General features: G+C 32.0%; 1 protein-coding gene and 1 long non-coding RNA gene across 24 annotated transcripts; both read right to left on the reverse strand.

Annotated features, from left to right (window-relative positions):
• Positions 1-436: 436 nt before the first annotated feature.
• LOC125585510 lies at positions 437-11,226 on the reverse strand. 16 transcript variants are annotated; one of them, XR_007322455.1, is made up of 6 exons: positions 10,641-11,225; positions 2,580-4,010; positions 2,420-2,488; positions 2,026-2,120; positions 1,481-1,936; positions 437-1,262 (listed from the first exon to the last, which is right to left on the reverse strand). It is a non-coding gene; the product is annotated as an uncharacterized LOC125585510 (long non-coding RNA). The 16 variants fall into 16 exon arrangements; XR_007322461.1 differs by lacking the exon at positions 10,641-11,225 and adding an exon at positions 4,272-5,466 and having other exon boundaries at positions 437-788; positions 1,005-1,582; positions 2,026-2,145; XR_007322462.1 differs by lacking the exon at positions 10,641-11,225 and adding an exon at positions 4,272-4,703 and having other exon boundaries at positions 1,481-1,582.
• A 3,880-nt stretch (positions 11,227-15,106) lies between these two features.
• Positions 15,107-17,451, reverse strand: LOC106399201. Of its 8 annotated transcripts, none has more exons than XR_001279951.3 (5): positions 16,847-17,440; positions 16,645-16,753; positions 15,816-16,241; positions 15,654-15,743; positions 15,107-15,504 (listed from the first exon to the last, which is right to left on the reverse strand). XR_001279951.3 is itself a non-coding variant. In XM_013839675.3 (3 exons), exons 1-3 carry the CDS (start codon positions 15,854-15,856, stop codon positions 15,271-15,273), a joined length of 360 nt encoding a protein of 119 aa, XP_013695129.2. In that variant the 5' UTR covers positions 15,857-17,446; the 3' UTR covers positions 15,107-15,270. The 8 variants fall into 8 exon arrangements, 1 of the variants encoding a protein (XP_013695129.2); XR_001279950.3 differs by having other exon boundaries at positions 15,816-16,257; XR_007322472.1 differs by having other exon boundaries at positions 15,107-15,499; positions 15,816-16,753; positions 16,847-17,451.
• Positions 17,452-27,243: the final 9,792 nt, after the last annotated feature.

Consider the following 27,243-nt stretch of genomic DNA (forward strand, 5'->3'; position numbering starts at 1 on the left):
AGTTAATTTTTTAAAAACTAATTTCAAAATTTAGGTCTCTCCGATTATAGATTAGTGGGTTAAAAGAACAAAACTGAACTCATTTGTTGTTATGTTTTGTTATAGAAACTTGTGTAATCTAAAGAAAAAAAAATCTATATAATTATATTTATAGTTAACAATACTTTATAAATAGGTAAATTTTGTAGACTAAATTTCTAACTAATGTTCTAAAACTTTTATTAGGTTAAACATTTTTACTTTAATTATCTACTTTATTGTTGTGCATATAATTTTTGCATATTTTGACGTACTTTCAGCGTAAATGTAAGTATGGAACAATAGTTGCAAAAAGGTAAGATTCTTTTTCAATGGTTCTGTCTAGAAATTGGTACATTGAAGATTTTGTTTTTCATTTTGATCAAAAAAGAAAGATTTTGTTTTTCTTCCTTCAGTAGAATCGATGTACATATATTACTTGTTAGTTGTAAACTTGTAATGTAATTTACATGTGCCTTTGATCTTGTGAATCAATTACACATTAGGATTAACAAAAGTATTTTTTTTTAACACACCACATAAAGATTAATCTCTAGAACTAATCATAAACTCTATAAAAACTATGGTACGACACTGCCATGAATTAAAATTATCAACTTGACACAAATGAAGACAATACCAGACTGCTTTAGAATCATACAATCCCGAGATCCATCGCATGATAGAAGGTAAGAAAATATTGGTGACATGAACATAGCAGCAGCTTGAGTTTCGGAGCCCTGATTCAATCAGGTAGTCACCAAGCCTCCCTAAAAGTTAGAACCATATTGCATTGTCCAGAAGTCATTGGTTTGTCACAGAAAAGACCAAAAGTTAGGTGGTCTTCTTGACTAAAACATTACCAAACCCCAATAATGTAAAGCAAAAAGTAGCACTAATTTATTAAAAACAACTGCCTTGGAACAAAAAGGCAAAAGATTTTTACCCAAAAAAGGCAAAAGATTCATCAGAATCAGTCATGTTACCTTCTTCCCTCGAATGACAGCATTTGGCTCTCATTGGATTACCATGTACTTTGTGCTACCGCTGCACAATGCCATTGGAACATGCATATAAGACTGACCTAGGATCCTTCCAATACTGGTGCACAAACACCAAGTGGTTGTAGTATCATATTCTTTTGGAAGCTTGAGAGTTCTGTCATGGCTTACAAAAGGCATAAGTATGCATTCTTTGGTGTTAGCTTAACACAGAGGTGTTTAAACTCTGCAACCTGCACATACCTGAAACAAAGAAAAACAGAAGAGAGTGATCAATATTAGGAACAAATGAATGATAAGTATCTGTTTCTCTAGAGAAAGAAATAAAAAATATGTGCAACTCTTAAGAGATAAGGTGATGAAGGTAAGAATAAACTGATGGTAGCGTTAGAAAATCAAGTAATGAAAACAGCTCTGCATATAGCGTTCGAATATTGTCCACGTCCTTACAAATAACCCACCAATCAGCCTCCGCTTTTCTTCGTTAGCTTTTAGCTGGATAATGTCTGCCTTTGCTTTCTTCAGCCTCACAATTCTCTCTAGCTCTGCCTCTCTGCTTTCTTCTAGCTCTCAATTTCAAAGCATCAGTGACAATCAGAATAATATTCATTCATAAATAAACAAAATACCATACACTTAGCAATATTAATTTAAGTTTGAAAAAATTAATATTAGGATGCTGATTCTGCTAAATCACAATACTTTAGTATCTCATGGTTCTTCGCTTCCACGTAATATCCTATTAACAAAGTCGAATTCTATAAACAAAGATTCCCGATCCCAGTTTGGTGTACATTCTTGGAACATGTCTTCAACCCAACCCAGCAGCATTTCTTTCTTTTTTGTATTCACTGAATCTCTCTTTCCATGAGTTTTATCTTACATAAATGAATCTTTTTTGTACTTAATCCTTTTAACTGCAGAGAACCAAAAAAAGAACAAACAAAACTCACAAAGATTTTTTTAAAAATTGAAGTGAAAACTTTATTGGGGTTTAGGTGTATACTTATACAACTGGTGTCTCCGGCTTGAAACCGTTTATTAGAAACACAATCAGTGAGACTTGTAGAAGCATTTGCTGTTGGAACAAACCAATGGAGTCTGAATTCATGGGAAAAGACAGAAGCTGAAATCATGAAGACAATAACCAGCCAAAGAAACATTCTTTTAATTACATATTTTTTTTGATTTCCAAGTTTCTACAGAGAGGTAACAGTAATGGATGATGTTTTGTTTTGGAGTATAATAAGTTAGGGGTTTTATAAGAAAGTGATTTGAGTTGGTTACGGAAAGAGAGGGAGATAGTCAAGTTGATTATTAAGTGTTAGGGATTGATTAATATCTTTTCATACTCCATTGGTTTCTCACAAAAATATGAAAAGCTCAAGTTAGCAACATACCTTGTATGATCAACATGAAAGAGATCATACTGTTTCAACTGAGTAGTTGTTAAACCTTGCCCACCATGACTGCATAAAACAAAGATAAACCACTAAAATTAGATTCTGAACTTTTAGCTTAGAATATAAGAAGAGAGTACACTGTTTAACCATATAGTACCTTTTCTACAGGATAAACTTTCTTTGATACAAACGTTTCCGCAGCAGTTGGATCCAAATAGATGTAAATCGTTTGAGAGCTTCATCCACATGTCTGACGTTTGAGAGCTTCATCCACATGTCTGATGTAAATCGTTTGAAAGCTTCATCCACATGTCTGCGTTTACTCTTGCTTCCATGTTCCAGCTTTAAGGACTTGAGATATTGAAGTGACTGCACCAGAAAACAATATCAGCCATATGTTGTTTTCATATAGAGAGGCTGATGAAGCAAGTACTGGATCAGAATTCCTATGAGGTTAAAGGGTTCACCAAAACAGGGATCGCTCCTGCTTCAGTAATCATAAGAAATGTGACTTTATACGCTCGAGCTAAAGAAAATAAGCTGAATTATTCCAATCTTTACTATTTAAATTCCAAACATTGAGATATATAATATAGAAGTAATCATGTTCTTTTTTTTTGTACTGGAAACAAAATGGGAGTGAGACCAAGACCTCAGTGGTTCCCTCAAGCTGAGAAAGATAATTGTTTGTCTGCAACAGAGACATTAAGTATCATAACACTATCTACGGTTTTAGAATTTGTATAACCCCATGGGAAATACAATATCTGGACAACCTCTCCTAAGCTCGCGAAGGACACATTCTCCATAGAAGACGCCTTGTAAACCTGCTACTTAGCCTACATACATGGCCATGTTAGAATCTATGAATAAAATTTGGTAAAAGTTTTGAAAACAAAACTAAACATGTATGGAAATGGCAAGACTCTGGCTCTGAATTTACTGATTATATATAGCTTTTGTAAAACAGAGAAATCCATATCAGAACTATATAAACGTAATCATTTTCCTTGATGAGAGCTGACCTGCTTCCGAGCTCTTAACATGTTTGGTCACTGAGAGCTGTGCCAACTACTCTTACTATGAAAAGGAAGAGAATTGTTAGATTATAAGGTTCAATATTTAAGGGCATCGCCATTACCTGATTTGATTGAATTGTGGGTCAACTTACATCTGTGTATACTGTTGGTACAGCCTTCAAAAGGCAGAATAGAGTAAAAATATGGCATGTTAAAGACAAACTTAACTACCATATTACTGTTTGTTCCAGAACAAATCTGACTCATAGTATTAAGCATGTTTTGAGTCTTGACTCCACTGGACTCTGTAAATTTCAAGTCCATTAGAGAGCATGACAAAAATAAATGGGAATATGAATGGATTTTACCGTAATGGTCATTACTTGTCAAGAGGTTTAACGACACCATAATGATAGTCACAAAAGTCAGTCTAACGTAACTTACCTGCAGTGAGACACAACAACTAAAAAAATGGAAGTGCGAGGACTGAAATGATAATGAACGTGAACGCGAGCATGATGAAGTAACCACTGATATTCACACCTTCACCTTCTTCATCCTCACTCTTTCTAGAAAACCAGAGCGAAAAAGATTTCTGGTTAAAGACTTGCCAATCGCATACCAAATATAACGAAAGAAATGAAAACAATCTACAACTACAATGAAACACAGATGGCAATGACGTTAAAGATAAGAAACCCTTTTTTATCAGATCACATAGTCAATCAAATCCGGATTTGTAACCCGCAATCTTTCTTTCTGTATGTTTTTCAACAAAAAAAAATGGAAGAAGAGGAGAAATAGAATCTGATCAAGAAAGGATTGCTTACATGAGGAAGAGAGACGTGAGATAGATCACAATTGTAGATGTGAGAAACGGAAGCGTGAGTAGGTGAAGAGATATTTCAAGAGACATATATAAAGAGAAGGAAGGCAAAAATACAAAAGGGAGAAGAATAGCTTAGTTGTGTTAGTACGTTACTCTCCAAACGAAAATTTACAGAGAAATTCGTCTATGAAACGAAGGAGAAGGGTCGGGACTTTACGCTTTCATACCAAAGAGATTTAGTGACCATGGGCTGATATGGGTTTTTTTAAAGTATAAACAGCCCACTTAGAAGATGTCGCATGAAATATATAAATGTAGTATGATGTGTCAAGTGAAATCATCTGATTGGATGATTTTTTTAGCAGACGTGGACACTCTCTTTGCTCTTGTTATCCTCCTTTTAGTATAGTCTTGATCACATTGTACGATAGATACTAAGTTAATACTTACAGCCTATCGTATACCAGTCATGAATTTGTTATCTTTATCTGATCTTACAATATAACATTAGAAATATATGGTGACAAGATGAGGCTATATATTCGTTATTTTCTCTTAGGATCTTAGCTAATACTTACATACGAACATAGATAAGTACAGATTTGTTCCCCTTCTTTGATGTAACACTAATTATATAGTTACAATCTAACATTGGAAATATAGGGTCACTAGATGAGACTACTTTAGATTTGTGGTACCTTCTCTGATCTACACAATCTTACATTTGTCTTTCTATATTTTCAATAACCTAGACTCCAACATATTGCATACAACCTAACATTTCTAGTAACAAACAGTATAAATATTACGTTTATGTTATACGATTAAAACCTAAGTTAATATTCACAGTCTAACATTAGTGCATACAGATTTGGTTAAACGTTACTTTTATATGTTAACGTGTTCTTCTAATGTGGTGAGTAGACCATACTACTACATTCTAAATTTATAAATATTGCATTATATCTTTCTTCTTCTCATGAATCTAAACTCTATCATAATTATAACAAACTAACATATCAATTAAAGCATATAAATATCTCATTGTTGTTCAGTACAACATGCATCCCAACACCACTACATTTATGAACCTATAATATTTCTAACATAATTATTACAATCTAACTAATTGGTTAACAAACAAAAGTAATATCTCATTATATTTTAGCAAAACAACAGCGTGTGGTTTAAAATCTCCTATTAAAGAGCTATAAGTGAGCAGAGAGCTATATATCTAGCTCATATCCGAGAGATATCAACGCATGTGCTTTCTTAGACGACGTGGCGTGCCGTCAAGGGTAATTTTGGTAGAATGCATTAAAAGGACTACACTGACCAAGGATTTTTCGTGCATAAGAGTATTTATCTAATTTTGGTTTCGATTAGATATATTCACCTAATTGTCTCTAAATAAATTGTACACATTTTTTCTTTTCCTCTCAAATAGTTGCAACAAAAATGAAATGATTCTCACTAAAACTCTCAAACCTCTCTCGAATCGCTTTGAACTTGAAAACATCAAACTTTTATATGAATTTTTTATTTTTTTGTCTAATCTCACTAGTTTATCTTGTTTTTGCGGATTTTTTCATAGTTTTCATCTTCCATTCATTTAAAGGTAAATCTATAAAATTTGGATATCTATTTTTTTTGTTCTATAGAGGTAGATATATCTAATCTTCCACTCATTTTCTTTCTTTGAAACCATTTGAACGTTTTTGGATATGCATGTTTTTCAGATCTGGGTCAGACTCTGGATCCTTCTGGGAGGTCTTCTAAAATATTATGCGCCATGTCTTCTGACTTCATGGAAGACTTCATGAAAGTCTTCTCACGGGGTTTTCTTCCATGTCTCCTCTTTCATAACAGATCTGAGCATTTTGTTAAATCTCTATTTTTGATTTTTTTTCTTCCATTTGGTAACCTCTTGTTACTTAAAGCTCGTACACTTTCCAACATCTTTCTAATCTCTTTGAACTTAAATAAAAACAAACTTTTTTATCAATTTTTCATTTTTTTCTCATGTCTTTCTCACTAATTTATCTTGTTTTTGCATATTTTTTATCACATGATTCTGATTCTCATCTTCCACTCATTTAAAGGTAAATCTATACATTTTGTATATTTTATAAAGGTAAATCTATCTAATGTTCCACTCATTTTTTCTATTTTGAAGCCGTTAAAATGTTTTTTGGATATGCAGGTTTTTCAGATCTGGGTTTGGATATGCAGGTTTTTCAGATCGGGATCTGTCTTTGGAAGACTTCAAACTTCCAGGAAGACTTCAAACTTCCAGGAAGTCTTCTGGTGAATTATATTTTGGAAGACTTACGAGAAGACTTCCCAAAAGTCTATTCTGTGTGTTCTATATAGATAGATCTATCTAATTTCCACTCATTTTCTCTGTTTTAAAGCCATATGAACGTTTTTGGATATGCATGTTTTTCATATCTGAGTCAGATTTTGGAAGTCTTATGATCTGACAGAGTCTTCTAAAACATAATTCCCTAGAAGACTTTTTGGAAGTCATCTGACGGAGTCTTCTCCCATGTCAAGTGAAATCCAAGCTTATCTTTGTGGAGGAATAATCTCTAACTCCATGTGTAATAGTTTTATTTATGGCATGTTTTGTGATTTATGTGTTTACTCTTTTAGTTATGATTTTTTTTTTGTAAATTTGAAGAGATATTAATGAAATTTTTAGTAAATATGTTCATGTTTACGATATTATCTTGCCAAAAATACTTGAATTTATTGAAGTTATTGATACAACTTCAATAGCAAAACAAATAACACAAACATTTAATCAAATTTACTAAAACCAAGGGAGAAGACTTATAAGAAAACTTAGTCAAATTCACAAAATATCAAATATTACATAAGTTCAAACATATAACACTTTCACTAGAAGTGGGAAGTCTTCGGAATTCTTCCGGGAAGTCTTCGGAAGTCTTCCGGGAAGTCTTCGGAAGTCTTCCGGGAAGTCTTCTCAGAAGAGTTAAATTTTAAGCGGAAAAATAAAATATAAGCAGGAAATTAAAATTTAGGCGGAAAACTTAAAATTTAAGTGAAAATTGAAATTTTTAATCACATGAAAATTAGAAAGTATATCTTATGATCTAAGAAAACATATTAAACCATATAACTTGATAATCTTGAAGTTACTTAACACTTTTGAAAGTTTTAAAAAATATCTTAAAGTTAGTTAACAAGTTTACAAAAACTAATGTTGAAGACTTCCGTGAAAGTCTTCTCGAATTAGCTAGAAAAATTAATAAACATGAATGTTACGAACCTCATAACTAAAATCAATTTAGTTATGAATTTTATTCAGGAGCCCCAATATCGATTAATATACATGAATTAACAAGAAAATGTTAAAAACACTTTATAGTTTTAAGAAAATGAAAGTTTATTAAACATTGACTTAGAGATGTGTCTGCCAGAAGACTTCTAAGAAGTCTTCCATTTAAGTCATTTTTGCAATTGAAAATTTACAAAGGAAAACTTCCATAGAAGTCTACTCTACATCATATTTCTTAGGAAGTCTTCCTTTGTAAATATCTGCTTACTTTTGTTTTTGAAAAAATCTCGAAAATACTAGAGAAGACTTACCTTCTAGGGTAAACATGTTAGTTTTGCAATTGACCGAACTGTGTCAAAATTTAAATTTTTCTAGAAGACTTACATGGAAGTCTTCCACAAGAAAAATAAAACTTAGATATTACATTTAACTAGACGACTTACATGTAAGTCGTCTCAGATTACTTGTGCAATTGAAAAATAAAATTTAAATATTTAATTTTAATTAGACGACTTCCATGTAAGTCTTCCGTCAGAAGACTTACGCGGAAGTCTTCTGTGATAACCAAGCTTTGACCAGAATCTCGAAAACAAATTCTGGAAGACTTTCGGGTAAGTCGTCTTCCGGAAGACTTACATGGAAATCGTCTAATTAAAATTATATATTTAATTTTATTTTTCAATTGTAAAAGTAACCCGAGACGACTTTCACCGACCTCTTCCACCGAGAGTTTGGAAGATTTACAGGGAAGTCTTCCGGCGGAAGACTTTCGTGTAAGTCATATAGAGAAAGTCAAACTTCTGACACAATCTGGTCAATTGCAAAACTAACTTGTGTATTCTAGACCACTTACCAGGAAGTCTTCTCTGGTATTTTTGAGATTTTTTTGTTAACAAAAAAAGTTGGAAGACTTTTAGAGAAGTCGTCTCTAAGAACACACATAAAGTCAATTGCAAAACTAACCTCTGTATTGACCAGAAAACTTCCGTATATGTCTTCTACGACCAGAAGACTTACACGGAAGTCTTCTGACGAACAAATCTGGAAAAAAATCAGTTACATACTTTCAACCAGTGAGATAACTTGATTAGTTTCTCCTATCACACAGAACTTCACCAAGAAACAGACCCATTTGTTAATAACCAAGATTCATGAGTTTGAACCTTACAGTGTAAAATCAAAATCTTGGTTTTTTTGATGAATATAGAGAGAAATTCTGTCTTGCAGAACTTTCTTTAATCTCTAGCATAAGACCTTAGAAATTATCTTGTAACTGACATTACATAAGCTGATGGGCCTGAACTGAGACATCTCATTTGGCTTAAGTGTCTTTGGGATAAGACAAATATTTGTATCATTTAGTCCATTGGCCATCGTCCCATCAAAAATGAATTTATTAACCATAAGAGTTAAATCTTCCTTTAAAATATCCCAGAATTTGTGATAGAAGAGAGCTACCATCCCATCTGGTCCTGGGGCCTTCTCTGGATGCATCTCAAAGAGTGCTAATTTAACCTCCCCTTCTGTGACCGGGGCAGTAATATTGTCATTCATCGGCTCAGTAATAGTCGAGGATACCTCAGATAGCGCCTCCTCTATATCTTCTGGATTAGAGGACTCAAAGATTTGCCTAAAGTAGCTAGTAGCAATGGTCACCAACCCTTCCTCATCCTCAATGACATTTCCATTTGCATCAAGAAGCTGAGTGATTCTATTCCTTGCTCTCCTTTGCTTAATAAGTGCATGGAAGAACTTTGTGTTTCTATCTCCTTCCCTGAGCCAGAAAATTCGACTTTTTTGTTTCCAAAACATTTATTCTGCCTTAAGAGCATCAGATTGTTCCTTCAATGCTTCTACAATTTCCTCAGTTGTAGCATCATCATTCACATACAAACCTTCAACTTTTTCTTTAAGCTCTTCCACCAGTCTTGCTGAGTTCACATTGTGTTGTCTCCTTCACTCGCTCAAAGCTTTCCGGCAGCTAGATATATGTTTCATGATATTTGCATTAGGGGGAAGATCAGAAGATTTCCATCCTTCAAGAATGACTTGCCGTAGCTTCTCATTATCCAGCCACCTTTTATCAAACTTGAAGTTTTTAGATCTCCTCATTGGTTTTGTGAGGATGTCTACAAGAATCGGACGATGATCTGATCCCCATAACCTCATGTACTTTACAGTTGAATGAGGAAACTTCTCATGCCAATCCGCATTTCCTACTGCCCTATCTAGACGGCATCTAACAGTAATTCGTCCAGCTCTCTTTCCTACCCATGAGAGCATGTTCCAGTAAATGGAAACTCCAGCATACCACAGTCATTTAACATATGCTTGAAAGGTAAATAAGAGTTGTCAGAGTGTTGTCTTCCGCCTTCCTTTTCATTAGGTCTAGTAATTTCATTAAAATCTCATATCATGAACCAAAGTCAGTTTCTTGTTGTTGAGAAACGCGTAAGACGTTCCCACACTTGTTCTCTTCGTTCAAGTACACGATCCCCATAAACAAACGTCATAAATACTTTTATTCCATCAATGACTGCCTCAATGTCAATCATTATGTTATTCGAAAATAAAACATTAACTTGAAATTCATCCATATAAAAAAGAGTTAAACCTCCGCTGAGACCAAGTGGCTCAACGGTAAATAAATTATCAAATCCAAAGTCGGCCTGGATGTTTTGCAACAACAGCCTCCTATGCTTCTTCTCAGTAAGAAATACAAGTCCCAGGCGATGCTTCTTACACATCTCCGTAAGGCGTCGAACTATGAAGTCGTTCCCAATCCCTTGACAATTCCAACTGAGTGTCCTCATTAATAAAGGTGGGATGGGTTTTTGGACCCCATCGAACCATCATTTTTGGACGACCCAATTGTTATATATAGTAAATCAAAGGATGAAAAATTGTTAAGCAAGCTTCTTGTTTTTTCTTAAATGGAAAATGAAAAACTTAAAAAAAAACGGAAGACAGAACAAGACAGAAGAGCAAATGAAAACATTTTTCTAAAAATAGATTAGATTCAGCTGAAATATATCATGCATGATAGAGTGAAGATGCAACATATACCTTTTCATCTAGGCAAAGGAGGGTGATTCCCATAAATTCATTATTTTCTTGATGTTATGTGAATCCCAAAAGCAGATGAGGCGAACAACAAAAAAGTGAGGCCAAGTCAGAGAGCGTTGGAGGCTGAGTGGCTGACGGCTGTATGGGCAACAACAACAGGTAGACATTTTCCAAGATGGCTTCTGGATTTTCAAGTGAAGATAAACTGAGAGAGGGTGTTTGTGGGGCGTGATTCCCGTCATTAGCCTCTCCTACTTATATGGTTTGAGGTTTTTATCGATTTATCACATGCATGAAGCTTCGATTGTAAATGTAGGGGAGAGAGAGTTAGTGGGAATTAATGATTTCAATGTACACTGAAGATCCATTGTATATATTAAGAGTGAAACATTGAATGAAGAATAAGCAAGAGACGAAATTGAAGAAATAGGGGAGATCAAAAGTTGACAAAACGAAGTTTCTATTGTAATAATGGCGAAGACAGTGATGTTGGATCGTCTAAGATGGAGGCGACTTCAGATCTAATTGAGTGAAACCTTAAACTCATAGTTTGGATGTCTTTGGGTTGTAACGACTAACATCATTAATAAGTAGGCTTGCCAATGGGCTGGAAGAATTATTGAATTCGTTTATGGACCTATGGCGATGATATATATATTGGATAACCCAAACTAAAAGACAAATAAGATATCAAAAACACAGCACAAAATTAATTTATCTAAAGAATATTTATTGTTTCAGTGGAACCCACATAACTGACAATCATAATGTAATAGATGTTTTCTTCAGATCATAATAGTATAGTATGTGTTATGGAAAAAAATTTCAAAGATAATGTGAGTTATGAATCTAGTCGGGTTATGACCGCCACGTAACTGACAATCATAATGTAATAGATGTTTTCTGCAGATCTTGTGGTGAGATACTAACCACAGTGAACAAGTGAGTTTGTACTGACGTGTGAGAAAGGGATAGAATGTGTAAACGATGACTCGCCGACTATATTATATCCGGTAAGGAGGTTATAATGTAGTATATGTTTTTCGTTGTGTTCATTAGTATATACTTTAGTTTGTAATTTTTTTATGTATTAATCATTGTTTCAAATTTGTAAACATTTGTAATTTAAAATGAAATACAGTTACAAATTAATATATTTTTTCTTTCTGTATTATATTCTATTATGGAATATATATATAGTATAGAAACGTAAGACGGCATGTAATATATTTGTTGGTATTCCACATGTTACATTGTTACCAACGCCGCCGATTGATTGCACTATATTCTCCTCCACCACCGTCTCCAACCAGTGTCTCCTATCTTTTAGCACTTCTACAATCGCTAGTAGTTTCATCATCGCCACCTTCTTTTTTTTTAGAAATCTGGTTATTTGGCAAATTCATTCTTAATACTTTCTAATTCGCGAATCTGTTCGGTAATTCATATTTATATAGTATAATTTAATATTACGAAATATTATGTAGTATTTTCATATTTTAATTTTATTTAAAATATTACATTTTATATTTGAGTTTTTTTAGTGGTTAGGGTTTAGGGCTTAGTATATAGGAGATGAGGGTGAATTTGGGAGTAAAGCTTATAATTTAAGGCAAATTAGTTATTTTCATAATTTTTTTGATAATTTAATTAAATTTTACTATACTATATCGTGTTTTAATGATGAAAAAAAAATATATCATTTTTAAATTTATTTATATTTTGGTTTATATACAATTTTCTAATTTATTAATTTTGCATCATTTATTTTTTTAAACTCTAAAATCAGTTCCATACTATTTTGCATTCAATGTTTTACGATGTGGTTGTTGAGAAGATGGACTAAACTCTTAAGTAAATAGAATACACTCTTTATTGAAAACAACTTATATTTTTATCCACCTATTTTATTGCCTATAGTATGTATGTATGCAGTAACTAAGTGAGTGACGTTGCATCTTTGTATAATTTGATAAGAAACAATGTCCTTTCACTCTTAGCCACCATACCTCCAAACATCAACGTCATCACTTCATTCTCTATGTCGTTACTTACTTGGCAATTTAGAAAACTAACCTTTTAATTTTAATCCCAAATGATAAAACCATCTTAATTAACCTCATTTAATTCAACAACATAAACGAATAATCATAATTTCGTTAAGAAATTATTATAAAATCCAAAAGAAAATAAAAATTGATAAAAATAATTTTTTTATGGAGAAGTAGGAAATTTATTAACGTGAATCAATATAGTTAGAATACAATATTGAGTTAATCCAAGAAGGTGGATAATAATAGGAATTGATAAAGAGCTGGTCCCCTTTTTTATCTTTTTATTTTTGTAAATTAAATCGGTCTCTGTTTTGCAAGTAAACGACCAGCAAAATTGCTAGTTCTTCGAGCAAACACATGCGATGATGAAGTGAATTTTGTATTCTAAAGACAAATAACACATAGATAATTATGAACAATATCCCGTCTTTGATGTTGGATAATATTAATCAAAACCACTGAATTTCCTTCAGAATAATATTTGAAAACACTTGTTTCTTAATTTAAGTTTCAAGGTTAGTATTAATTTAACTAGAGTTTTTTTCCGCGCGTAGCGCGGATAATGCCTGTAAATATATATTATTTTGATGTTTAATTACAAAGAAAACTATTTTTTCTCATTTGTGTTTAAAAAAAACTTTATTCGTTATATCATTGAAAGTTGTTTTGTGTTTTGCAGTATATTGGGAATTAGTTTAACTTTTGATACTGTAAATTTTGTGTGTAGTTTATGTAACTAAAAAATATGATTTGCATACATAACTTTAGAAAATTGAATGTCTTTATTGTCACTAGGGGTTTATAACTTTATAACTTGTTTACAACATATTAGCCTATTAGCCTTATTTGGTTACAAAGTTTGTTGTGACAGTGATAGTGTTCCAAAGCATGGAACAAACTATAATACATATTGCTGTGAAGAGAAGTAACCGATTTCGAATATTATTCTTATAACTAATACATTTTTTTACCTTTTGGTTTGTTTATTTTAACTTTTAAAAAAACCTATTTCATTATTGTTGGTTTTTATCTTCCAACCAATTAATCTATTTACTCTTCACAACACGTCTTGCTTCTGTTACGAAAAGGAAAACACTTGCAAGTTAAATAGTCTATTATATATGTGAGGGTTGATTGGTCACTTTTCAACGAACACCAACACACGGGCCAAGTTTTTGTTTTTAAAATAGATTTGAAGCTGAAACCAGATAATTATTTGGGTGACAATTCAATATGGTTCGACCGGATCAAATCTAATTTAATAATCTGGTTAAATATTTTTTAAAGAAATTTAAAAGTAAGGATAGTAAATATGATATATAATTAAAATATAAATACGTATCATATATAAAACATTACATATAAACTATATAAACATAAAAAGTGATACTTTGATAAATACCCTATTTATTATTTAACTTTTGAAACTACATCTTTCTTTTTCTTTTTGAAATCTATTGTTTTTAATATGTGATAACTGGTAAGACATTTTAATCCTAATTTTAGTTACATTTAAAAACTATTAAGAGCTTAATTTTATATTTGAATTTATTATTTTAATGTTTGAAACTGATATGTGTGTGAGATAAATACATATTAGTATTTTAAAAACAATTGGATAAACTTTCTGAAGTATTATTAGGGTTTCTCTAACTTTTTCAGTTCAAAAGTCAATAATTTACACTACAACATTGTAATCAAATTTATATTCCTTATAAAAATATATTCCTTATTCATACAATCTTTTTAACATTTTCCACTAAGTCAATATTTATTATTTAATTTTGTTATAAGTTCAATCTAATATCATATTGGTTTTTATTTGATATTCATGCATCCTCTATAGTGATTGTTGTTGCTCAGATTGTTTAAGCTTTATTACTTGTTTAAATTTAAAGCAGACATTTGATTCTTTTCTTTTAAATATGTTTTTCTTTAGATCATTTCAATAAATACGTAAGATATATAGTTCAAAGACAAAACTGGAAAATAAAGGGAGAAGGAGATGTCAATAATTTGAAATCAAACAATATAATATCTACATGTAGCAATGCAGAAATGGAGAAATATGTTATGTGATTTTAGTGGAAAATGACCTCATTTTTAGTAGAACGTCAATTCGGTATTTGAGGAATAAAAAAAAAACAATAGCTCAACATCAATCCATAATATTTTTGATTTAACAAAGATTCTGAAACTCTGAACAGATGCTTCTTGATATTGTTAAACCTTCTTATTTTCATTTCAACTGCTTCTTGCTTCCTCCCTTCTGCTCCTTGGCAAACAACAAAAAATGTTCAATACAAAACTTATACACATTTTGGAGTTTTTCTTTAGTTGCCCTTTCTTATCCGAGTAGTTGTTCATTAGTGTATAATATCGAAGTGTGTTTTGTTTTGTGACACCAGCAAATGTTATCTAGCTAAATACGTTAATACCCAGAGCTTGCAAACAAATGTCAACCAAGATTGGGGTGGATTGAGATGAAATATGCTTTTATATAGGAATGGTGATAGAACCATAGATATTTTCTATTAAAAAAGACTTTGCGAGAAAGTAGATGAGTCTTCATTTGGCTATCTTAAGCATATATGCTTTGGGTTCCTTCTTAAGCTCCCTCTCTGTTGTTGAAACATGTGGCTCCTTTGCTGAACTCCCGACCGTGTCTTCCTCAGCTCCTGTTGTTTCCGTAAGTGGACGCCACAACTGCCAGTGGCCTGATCAGTTTCAGACAGCTTGTGGCGTTTTGAGCAGATGAAGGACACACATGTAGCTCCTGGCATATCGTCACCTAGGTTGTTGTCCCTGCCCTGTCCAAACGCATTATAAGATATTAGACTGTATGTTAAAAGGAAAAGTACATAGTATGAGAAAGAGTTTGTTAACATGTAATGCCAAAGTTGCAGTAGGGCTAAGCTAGTGGCGATCAAAGAAACATGTGTGTATAAAACTAACTAACCATGAATAGATGGATGATAATAACCAAAGCATCAACGACCTATTCCCAATCTTTCTTAAGATCCAAGATGTTGCTGATTTGATGCACCGCCTTATAAATAACAGAATATTAGATTAAAAAAACGATGTTGTTATGGAGATTATTGTAATGAAAAGTACTTACCTCATAAGCAACAGTTTTCTCAAGCAAGGAAGCATGATCATCCCAAGTGATTTGATGAAGCTTAAAGTAGCAGGACTATGACTAATGAATATCAACACAGAGGATGGACAAAAACTGCAACCCTCCAGGATGAGTATTTTAACATCTCAAAGAGAGTTTCATATGTAGACTTGAGACTCTCCAATCTCTGACCAAGCCCGCCCCTGCTGAGGCAGGCCGTCCCGGGTTCACCTTACACGTGTTGGGTACGTTTCCCAGGCATACCCGAGCCGTACCCGTCCACCCAACGAACCCGGTACGTGAGACGGCACCAAGTTGGCGTACCCGTGCAACCTAGCTTGAGAGTATGTCTCAGATTCCACTCAATGCGATAGGAAACAGTAGATAAAGCCTCATTATTTGTAGAATGAACCTCACCATCGTCACCTAAAGTGCAATCCATCTATTGTATTTGTAGAATATCAATCAAAATACAAAAACAAAAGATCTACTGGTGGATTCTCAACTGCAAGATATTTTCTAATGAGTTCTTGGACTTGCTCTCTGTTAAAATCATATTCTTAGGCTAAAGCAAGCATTTATTTCACACCGTCTTGAAGCTAGAGGCTATAGTTTCCCTATAATCATTTTGAGGGTAAGTAAGAACATGGAAGAAGCAATGTAAAGATAGTTACACTTGATTTAAAGAAAAGAATTTTTCTTTTGAATTAAATTTAACATTCAATTAAAAAAAAATGTAAAGATAGTTTTATTACCTCTTGAAAATCAATAAGAGTATAGTTTCTGAGACCATGATTATGAAAAATTAAAACGGCATCAGTTCAATTACCTTCCTCAGGTAACATAAAACCCACTGAGCTTGCACCAACTCCCTCTTTCAGCATATGTTTAGAAGTGTTAAGGCGATGAACAAAGATGGAACCTTGGAGAAGCGTTGACTGAAAATTGGTAAAAGCATGAAGAAGGGGATCAAGTTTATGAGTGTAACCAGCCTAAAATTGGAAGATATACGGGATGGAATATGATGCAACCTTTTCATCAAGGAGGAGCATGTCTACACCCATCAGGTCACCGATTTTCTTCATATTGCGCACTTCAACGTAGGAGACGCGTCACCACCATCTGAGAACACCCACGGCCTTCAAATCGGAAAGAACATAAGGGATCCCACCATTGTTGTAGGATATATTTGTAAAGGCGATGGTAATGAATCTGGTGAAGCAGTGAGATTTGGAGATGGTTGCATCACTATTTATTGTATAGAAAATTAGGGATTTGCAAAGGAGGTGGGAGAAGAATAATTAAATTCGACCTAACGGGAAAACTTCACCGAGCGAGTTAATGGTGGAACTTAATGAGATGGTGTCAGTGATGAAGAAGGCGTTACATATCGTTCTGGTTTCTATAGTGGAAAGAGAGGAATAGAGACGATGAGAACGGTCAAAGAAGGAAGAAGCTGGAATGGGCTTCGTAAGAGGTTTCGTTCACTTTGATATATTTGATTTGGTAGGCCCGTTGAAACAAATAATTGATATTATAGAGGAGAAGCCCAATAATACCCAAATCCGTGTGTAATGTAGCAAAAAGCAACCTCCCTATTGGAAGATTTTCCAAGCTGACGTGGACGTCCTCCCTGAGGCTCACATTCTTCTTTTATTACTTGTTTGATTATATATGAGAATTGAAAAGGTTTAATTATCAAACAAAATTTAACTAATGTATGAGATCAATTGTCTCTGATAATATGGTAGAGAATATTTTAAAGAGAGGACCGAGAGGCAAGCCCTGAAAATGTTGTAATCATTAATTATCTATATATATAAAGAAGAGTTTTCTTCACTCCTAGGCCATCAACAAAGGATGTCACGTCAGAAAGTCGAAGGCTGTCGTCGTGCCACGTGTCCATGCATTCAAAACACATCACTTTTTTAAATTAATATATCTCTTCGAATTTTCATACATACAAGAATTATGTAACTGACATTTTCATGTACATCAACAAGCGCTTATATGTATATAAAGAGATTCATCGCAGCCACTACATATCCTGACAATACTCTAAGATCTTTTTAAAACAACTTTTAGTTATGGTCAAGAGATAAAACAGACGAAAGGCTGAACTTGCAGGTAAATAGTAGAGTAACATAAGACGTCGTCATCCTTGCTCAGTCACGAGCGCATCTAACATTACCGACGCCGCCTGACATCGGGTTCGTTCTGCTTATGTATCTGTAAAACATCCAAAAGTTGTTTTTTTGGATCATTGAAAAGTATTCGTATTCAGAGATTATATGTTTGTTAGTACTGATTGTATATGATGTTTAGGCATATATATTAAACAAGTATGTTTACAGATACAAAATAGTACTCGATTTCTGTTACATATTGTAATAGTGGATTAGACTATAAAGGAAAAAATGTGCTTATAATATGTTTTAGATTTTAGTTTGAGGGAAAGAAAAATAATAATAATAAATAGATGTAGTATATTATACGAGGATTATTATGATTTTGTAACTAAAACAAATATATAGGAAAATTGCACATTTTGGATGCGACTGCAATTCATATTAACCGGGTTTAGCTTAGAGTGCAATATTATCCTCAAAAAAATATTTAGATAGAAATAATATTTATATTCACAAACTAGATAATTTATGTTTTATAAAAAAAAATTTAAATTTGTGTACATTAATTATTTTACTTAATTTTTTAAAAGTTATGTTTTGAACTTCGGAAATATTATTATCACTATTTTATAAATATATTCTTAATTTTAATATTTAAATATTAGATGTAATAATTTACAAGAAATGTCTTCTTTTACTATCAATTTGAGATGTTAATATATTCATATTTTAGATTTACATAACATTTTAGTACAAATATCGAAAAGTATATATAGTTATTCTATTAACTAACCTGTACTATATCGTAATAAAATAATTTTAAAATAATAGTTAGTTTAATATGTATTTTGCTGATTTATAAAAATTTTGTACATAATAATATATAGTCGTATAAGTTCCGTTTGTGCATAATATTCTATAGCCAGATTAAAATTTTATGTAAGTATAAATATATAATCATCAAAGCATACTATTCCTCCGTTTATTTGGTGTGTTTTACATTTGTTTTAGTTTATCTCTAGCAAATTACTGACATAACATAAAGCAAAAATAAATCTTTAAATATGACATAAATATAAAAAAACAACAACAAGTACTAATAGTAGCAATGACATTATCCTAAACAACTACGAAATATATTTTTAGTGACAAAGATACCTCAAAGTTAAAATTTTATTTTCCACAATATTAGACACTCTGACATAAAAAAAGAATTCCGGTAATTGAAAACTCAATCTCATTCTCTTAACATAATCACACTTACAACCAACTGAACATAGAAGAAAATTTACACAAAATTATGTATTTCATAAAAACCAATACCTTGAATTTCGCGCGTAACGCGGACCTGCCCTAGTAATATATAAATACATGTTTTCTCATATGAGGTTATAATTAACATACGTAGTTGACAACAATTAAACTGTGATCAGAACCGGTTCAGTACTGCTATGGGTTTTAAGGCAAATATTTTTTCTTTCTTTTGCCTTTTAAATTTTATATTTATTTAATTTTAAAATATTTTCAAAACTTAATAAGTAATATTTTTTAATATTTTTTTATGAAAGTAAAACTATATACATATAAATTATTTTGGGTCCTTTTCAATTTTATTTATTAAATTTTAATTTTTTGCAAACTATGTTCTTCAATTTGAGGAGATGTAAACCTTTTCTTGAATGATTTTCATTCCGGCTTTGTTTGTAATATGTAAGAGAGTAACATACAATTGACCATGATTGAAGACCAGTTTTGGCGGATATATGAGAATCTCTTTTAAATTTTGTTCTGGGCTCTTTTTCTCCTTGTGTGGATTTGAACAAAAAAATATAAAATATGAACAAAAATATTATAAACTGATAACTTAGTTTATTTTACAAAAAAATAACTTAGTTTAATTTTTCAATTAATTTTAAATATGAATAAAAGCATTATAAAATTATAATTTTGTTTTATATAAATATAGCTAAAATATGATGTTTCCATATACTTATGTATGTTTATAAAATATATATATTTTCTTATATATAAGTAAACCATGCATTTGATTTGTATTTAGTTATGTAACTAATTTAAAAAAAAATACTTATATGTCTTCTCATCAAATAAGCTACATGCTACATGTAGAAACTAAAGCAGAGGAATATTTTTTTAAAATTTTATAAAACTTAAAAACCGCATTGAATATTATATGTGTTAGAAAAATTCAATATTTTTTTAATTCTTTTTGCATTTGGGACTATTTGATAACATGTTTATTACTCGTTTCATTTGTGACTCCAATCACTTACTCTCACCATTTAATTTATATTATATGTTTCCCTACATCATCAAATGGGTTTTATGACCACAATGTACAAATTCCAGTTAATTATGTCTCCAATTCACTATAAAGACATGATGATTTCGAAATTCTTGTTCAATCTCTCTTATATTCCTTATAATGTTTTTTGCTATTTTTTAATTTGTGATGTTGGCATGTATGTTATGCCGCTTTGAATTTTGTTTAAGAATAAAACTTTTGTATATGTTTTCATGTAAGATGATTTTTGAAAAACCTTTAACATGATTTGTAATTTCACATCATTTTCACTGTGTGTTTGACTCGAATAGCATGTATAGGTTTAATAATTTGAGTCTGATTCATAAATCCTCTATAATTTGAGTATGTTTATATCTATTATGTCTTTTTCAATATATTGTTTTGGTTAAACCCCTCTTGGGTAAGATATTCATCATATTCTTTCTTCCTACTTTGATCACTCATCATTTCCTTTTAATTTTTATGCTAGTTCCCCCTTACATCAAATGAGTTTCTGGTCACCGATGTACAAACTCCAGTTGGATCACTTTATTATGTTGTTGCAAAGAATACATTTTCCAGTGACAGAAGAGTTTTATTACTAAAATCCTCATGATTTTTTCTTCTTTGTGATTTTGTAGTTGTTTACATATAATATTATATTGATTTAATCTTGAAGGTATTTGTAATAAAAAAAATTCAAGCACAAAAATGGTAACAGTTTTGAAGACAAAATTATAAAACAGTAGGTCTTTTCTACCTCCAAGATGTATAAGCACATATATTTCATTCTTTGCTACTCCTCACAGGGAAATAGTGTTATAATACAATCCATACTAAATTGAAAATTTTTGCCATCCAATTTTTTTCAAAGTTAAAAAAACATAATTCCAGTTTACCTAAAACAGAGAGAAGAGTAAGAGATATAAGGAAAAGTATATATTTTATATTTGTATTACTGTAAAAAGAATTAGACGTAGTAAGCAATTAGGGATAATAGCTAAGATTTTATTAGATTAGAGTGTATACAATATTTCTACTAACTTCCAAATTTTATTTTGGTACTTGAGAAGGATAGTCACTCTATGGGGATGTCCAACAAAGAAAAAGAAGACTGCATACATTTTAACCAAGAAAATCCTTTTAGCTTAGTTTTGAGAAATTTTTCTTCTCGTCCTCTTTCGTACTCCTAACCACTCTCCCGTTTGTAGACAACATTATCACTCTCGACTCAAAACATCACACCCAAAACCACCCGAGAAAGTAAAATGTCTGTCAAAAGGACAAATGATAAGTTTTTTTTTTTTGGTAAAAGACAAATGATAAGTTGTATAAAAAAGAGGATAAAAAGAGCTTTATCACCTCACAAAAATGAATTATTTGTTCATGGTTTGCGTCACGTCCTCATCCATGCTCTGGAATATATAACTGGAAAACTTGTTCATATATACCTGCATGTCCATCTAGTTTTTCATCCTTATCTTGACAGTTGACACTTTCAAAAACGATAATTAGAAATAGTATAAACTATAAAGTAAAGTAAAGCCTCTGGAGCTAACTTCAGCTTCCAGCTTGTCCCATCTTTTCCCATCCTAGAAGATGAATATACTGGCCTCTACGAAACCCCTACATGTGAACATAAATACACATGAGAAGGTACAGTCTTGGGTTTGATTGTTTAATGTATATTTGTCTAATAACAAAGAGGGAAATAGAAAAGAATTGTACTCGTGACCAGAAAGCATATGTGCATATCTCGATATTTCATTCAGTTGAATAGCACTCTGAAACATATTAAGAACAGATTTATAATCTTTACGCAAGCTATAGCAGTTCCCAACAGCACACCTGCCATTCGCTAAGACAGTCATTACATGAAAAAGATTTCCAAGCCAAAAGAACTTTCCAGTTACATGTTTTTAAATAATCTAGTGCTTAAAGTTGGTTCCTATTTAAGGTGGGTTTTTAAAAGTTGTGAGTGCTAAAATCTGTACTCAAATGTATGTGGTCGATTCTTTTCTCGAACAAGCGTAAGAGTTAATGAAGATTCTAGGAAGAATACCATGATTCTGGAGATAGACGGTTATTTAAAATCAGCTCCTCGGACATATAGTTCAACCTCATGTCTTCTTGGTTCTTCAAATCAAAGAAACGAAATCAGTAAAAGGAAAATATTAAGACAGAAAACCTTGCAGGTTTATCTACATTCAAGCTCTGAGTGGTGGGTATCGCAACATGACAATGTATTGAGAGTTAACATCATGGGATAATGTTTATAATGATTACCATGGAACTTCAAAATACTGATTAAATAGCTCCACATAAAGAAAAGTGGAGTACCCATCTATTTCTTCCGAAGTATAAGGAAATTTTTTGGTGAGCATGAGTAAAGACAGAGCAGTTTAAAAAAGGTAAAGACAAAGTCAGCGTTAAAGCAGTCTTGTAGCTAAACCCATGCTTTTCTAACTCACGCCGAAAACGTATCTCATGTCTTTTTGTTTCAATGCAAATAAAACCAACAAATGCAATTAGGAAAAGGAGGTAATGAACTAATACGATCATTTTAAGCCGAATTGGACTTTCAATATAACACACAGAGATTGTTATATGGGCAATTCTTTCAAATTGACCTTTTTAATTTTGTTGTCACAGAAATAGACCTCAAAAAATAAAATGACCAAAATAGATTTTTTTATTTTGAAAATATTAATATTTTTTTAGTTTTTAAAATTTGAAATTATACCCCCAAAACCGCACCCCTTAACTCTAAACCCTAAACCCTAAATCATAAACCCTAAACCCTAAATTCTAAATCATTAACCCAAAAACACACCTAGAGATGGCAATTGGGTTGTACCGACCCGCCTTGTCCCGCCCCGCCGCGGTACACGGTCAATGCGGGTCTTGGCGGTACAGGTCCGCGCAGGATGCGGTCTCTAGATGTGCTGCCCAATCTCAACCCGCGACTTGCATAAGCATTGGCGGTACAGGCCCGCGGGATTCCGATCTTCATCAACACATTTTGGTCATTTTTATCCTTGGGGTCTATATTTGTGATAAAAACTTTTTTTGGTCAATCCTAGGGAATTTCTCTTGTTATATTCTCAAATTAAAGAAAAATAAGGGATAAGTAGGCATACCTGTTCGTCGATAAGGAGCATCTCTAGTCCATAAAGGTTTCACCTTTTGCAATGTTTCTGGCTTCCTAGAAGTGGATCAAGAGCTCTGATTTCGCTTGATCCGGCTGGACCTGGTGAGGCGTCGCTGTAGTAAAAAGCTGAGATTTTCCGGTCGATTTCATGGCCATGGATGTAGCTATTTCAGAGTAGGTTTTGATTTTGTGTGGAGTTAAGGAGTAGAAGCAACGATTTATATAGGAGGAGGATGAATGGGAAGTGGAACGAAACAATCAAGAGGAGCTTAAAGACCTTCATTGATTGATCAGTAAGTGGAGCAGGTGTGGGGGCGGGGGGAGGGAGAGATCGACTCATAGACTCGGACGAAAATAGAGGTTGGCAAGGTGGACTTGTTATAGGCCGAATTAAAATATTAAGACAGCCTACGACAAAGAAACGAAACCCAGTTTTGATCAGTCAAAACAACAGTACTAACGTGGCGGTATAAAAGCTCTTGATTGGTTGATTTTTATAAATGACGTGGACACCCTAGCTAATGAGGATTAGCAACTTTAAGTATTGTAAGACTATATAATATTTATTGATCCTATCAGATTCGCCTCTTTCCAAAAATTCTAGAGGTAGTTGCTCATTACGTATGTGTGGAGCAGCGGCAAGAAGAAAGTACAGACTTTTCTTCATCTCAGTGCTCCGGTGAAGATGTGAAATGGCAAAGCAAGGACTTTCGCTACTTTCTTGAGAATAGGACTGCACGTGAACAAAGCAATAACCCACACTTTTAAGGGGGGTCATGGTATTGGAGCTGTTAAGTTCCATCCATATAACTTCAACCTGTTTGCTTTGTGGAGAATCCAAGGGAAGGCTTGACTAAGGAACATTCAAGTAACAACGTTGTGCATGAAATACACTTGATATCTTGGTCTAATTCTTGATGTCGAGTTTATCTCCACTTGAAATCAGTTCCGTCTCTACGAAAAATATATATTCTCATGCATTTACTTATATTTTACTGCAACTATAATAAAAAACCTACCAATCATATAATATAAAAGGCAAGCATCATAATATATAAACTTATGACCAATCGGAAAAACTAACATGTTGAATCTATATATACCTAAGCATATTATAATAATTCAGTAACTACAAGCTCGGCTTTGGACTTGAGTTTTGTAAGACCTCAAACAAGCTCTGTTTGATCTGTGTTTAATTGATACGCGTCCGACTCACACATGCTCTATCTAACTGAGCAGTCCTGCATTACCTGACAAGGCATACTGGAGACGTCTCCATTCCCACTCTATCGCAAACTAGAACCTTCCTACTCCAAACAAAGAATAACTAAAAGAAAGTAGTGTATCGGACTGAGGCACCGGTCTAGGCTAAAATGACAATTTGGTTTTCAATGTGTGAGGCGATTGACTGTTAGTTTTGGGCATGCTACCCTTTTTCGTCTGCTCTAGAAGATGAAGACAAATTATGTGAAGACCGGAAAAGAAAGGACATAAAATAAGAATAAATCACCAAAATCATAGTATATTCTATTTGTAGCGAGTAGCTGCATCTATGAAAGGAGAAGAATAAATTAAATGAAAAGAGTACTTTTACCTTATATTTAAAAAATGAAAGAATAAAATAGACGAAGATAATATTATTATTTTTATCCAGACATATTGTTTACATAGAGATTAATTAAACATCTCAAATATTTATATCAAAGTGACTATCAAACCGCATTAAAATTTATCTTTCAATTGTTTCGATTAAATTTAATAGCTCAAGTTTTGACTCCCACAATTACAATATAGTGTGCAGATCATTCCACAATTTTTCAAACTACCATAAAATAGCAAAATTTTTGACAATATTAAAAATAATAGTTTTACGCATACAAAATTTACCATTAAATTTAGTTATAGAAACATAATTTACCATTAAATTTATTTATAGAAACATAAGTGAACGAGTCTAAAGCTTTCACAGATTAGATGAGCAAAAAGTTGGAACTTTTTCAAAATTAGATTTGGTAAAAGCGGAACACAATAAAATGAATTGCTTAAATTAGCTATTTTAGCTATATATATAGATATGTCTGTTGCCAAAACAAAAATACATCACTTTTCCTTTTAGAGTTTAAAACCATTATCAATTCACTTCTGTCATATACGATGAGGAAAACCCTTCAACCCTCGTTTACAGTTTTAACTATCTTCATCATTCTTGTGTTAGGTTTGAATTTATATTTTAAGTTTACTTTAACATATAACATATACTCGTTATAAAATAAACTGATATTGAATATATGATTTTGATATTTTTAAAATATCATTATGGCTATATTGTGTAATAGACATCATAATTTATATAGTGTAGAAGTTGTTATTTCAAGTATCTCTTTTATGTAAATTTCATAACATACATAAGAACCGAGTTTGGAGTTTTTTGTATAAATATATATGGTCTTCATAATTTATGAAACACTATAATATAGAAATGGTTCCACATATTTTCACTTTTTATCATCTATCTTTCAGTTGTTTTTTAAAAACATACAAATTTGGTAACATGAGTTTTTCATAACTATTAATGCCTTTTTAAGTAAATTTATATAATATATTACATTATATTTGTACATTTTGTAGTAATATGTTACTTTTTCAAAATAAAAAATAATTAAAAACATATTTATATGTTACTCTCACTTTATTAGTAATATTCAGAAATGATTCATAGTATATCTTCACCAAAGAAAAAAATATTCTGTTGATTAAATCATATATATGCTCATTTTTTCCTTACTTCAATATCTATTTTTCTATTGGTAATAATTATTAAAATAAAAAATTCAAAATCAGTCTTTTTATTTTCATAAAAAATGTATATTTGTGTTACAAAAATTATATTCCAGAAAAAGAGAAAATTAGTAATATTTTTTTCATTTTGCTAAAAAATCCGATATTCTATATTCAACAGGAATGATAGCAAATGCACAAGAAAAGAGAAAATATTGTGATGAACAACAACTCCCTGTAAACAAAAATGGGTTGTGTGTTGATTCTGAATGTCAAGCTAAGTGTCATGAGAAACGCGGAGCTAAAGCGAAGAGTACATGTTTTGGGTCAAAAGACAGAAAACCTATGAATTGCATTTGCGCAATTCTGTGTTAACGTTCTGGTTAAGTATGGTGAATAAATATGATGCTCAAGCTCAGCTCAACCATGATATCTTTGAAGTATTTTTTACATTTTTACTCTGTTATTCTCTTTAATAGAACAAACACTATAGTATTTTTTTATTGGGAGCCTTATAATAAAGTATTGAAGGTGACATATAAATAAAGTATTGATATGTTTGAATCGGATTTGTTGCATTATTTACAATAATGAATAACATAAATGTTAATCAAGACACAATGGTTAGTAAAATCAGTGAACTTTTGTCTTTTTATTGTATTTAGTTAATTCCGGCCAATTGAACTTAAGATCATGTTTACTTATTTTTTTCTATTAGGGGTAAATAATATTACTGTCCACAAAAAATAAGAATCTAAATGTGAAATTAATTTTCTGAGATTTAAAAAAATAGAACGATGAAAAACCATTCTTTCAAATTTGACCCCAATTAAAACACCGTATGTTCCTCAAGGAAAGTAAGACAAACGAATTTTTATTTTTTTTGCAAAAAACTAACTAACTGAATGTAAAAGTAAAACTACTCTTTGAGTTTAAAGATGAAGATTGTGGGAACTGAAATTCGCATTGTTGATTTCCGTTTAAATAAGGAAAGTAGGAGAATCCTAATTTCCCAGAGGTCCTGGATATCTGCTAATACCACACGCCCAGCAATTAGAACACGAAACG

The sequence above is a fragment of the Brassica napus genome, chromosome C4 (assembly GCF_020379485.1).
Source record: "Brassica napus cultivar Da-Ae chromosome C4, Da-Ae, whole genome shotgun sequence".
In the NCBI taxonomy this organism is placed as follows: domain Eukaryota; kingdom Viridiplantae; phylum Streptophyta; class Magnoliopsida; order Brassicales; family Brassicaceae; genus Brassica; species Brassica napus.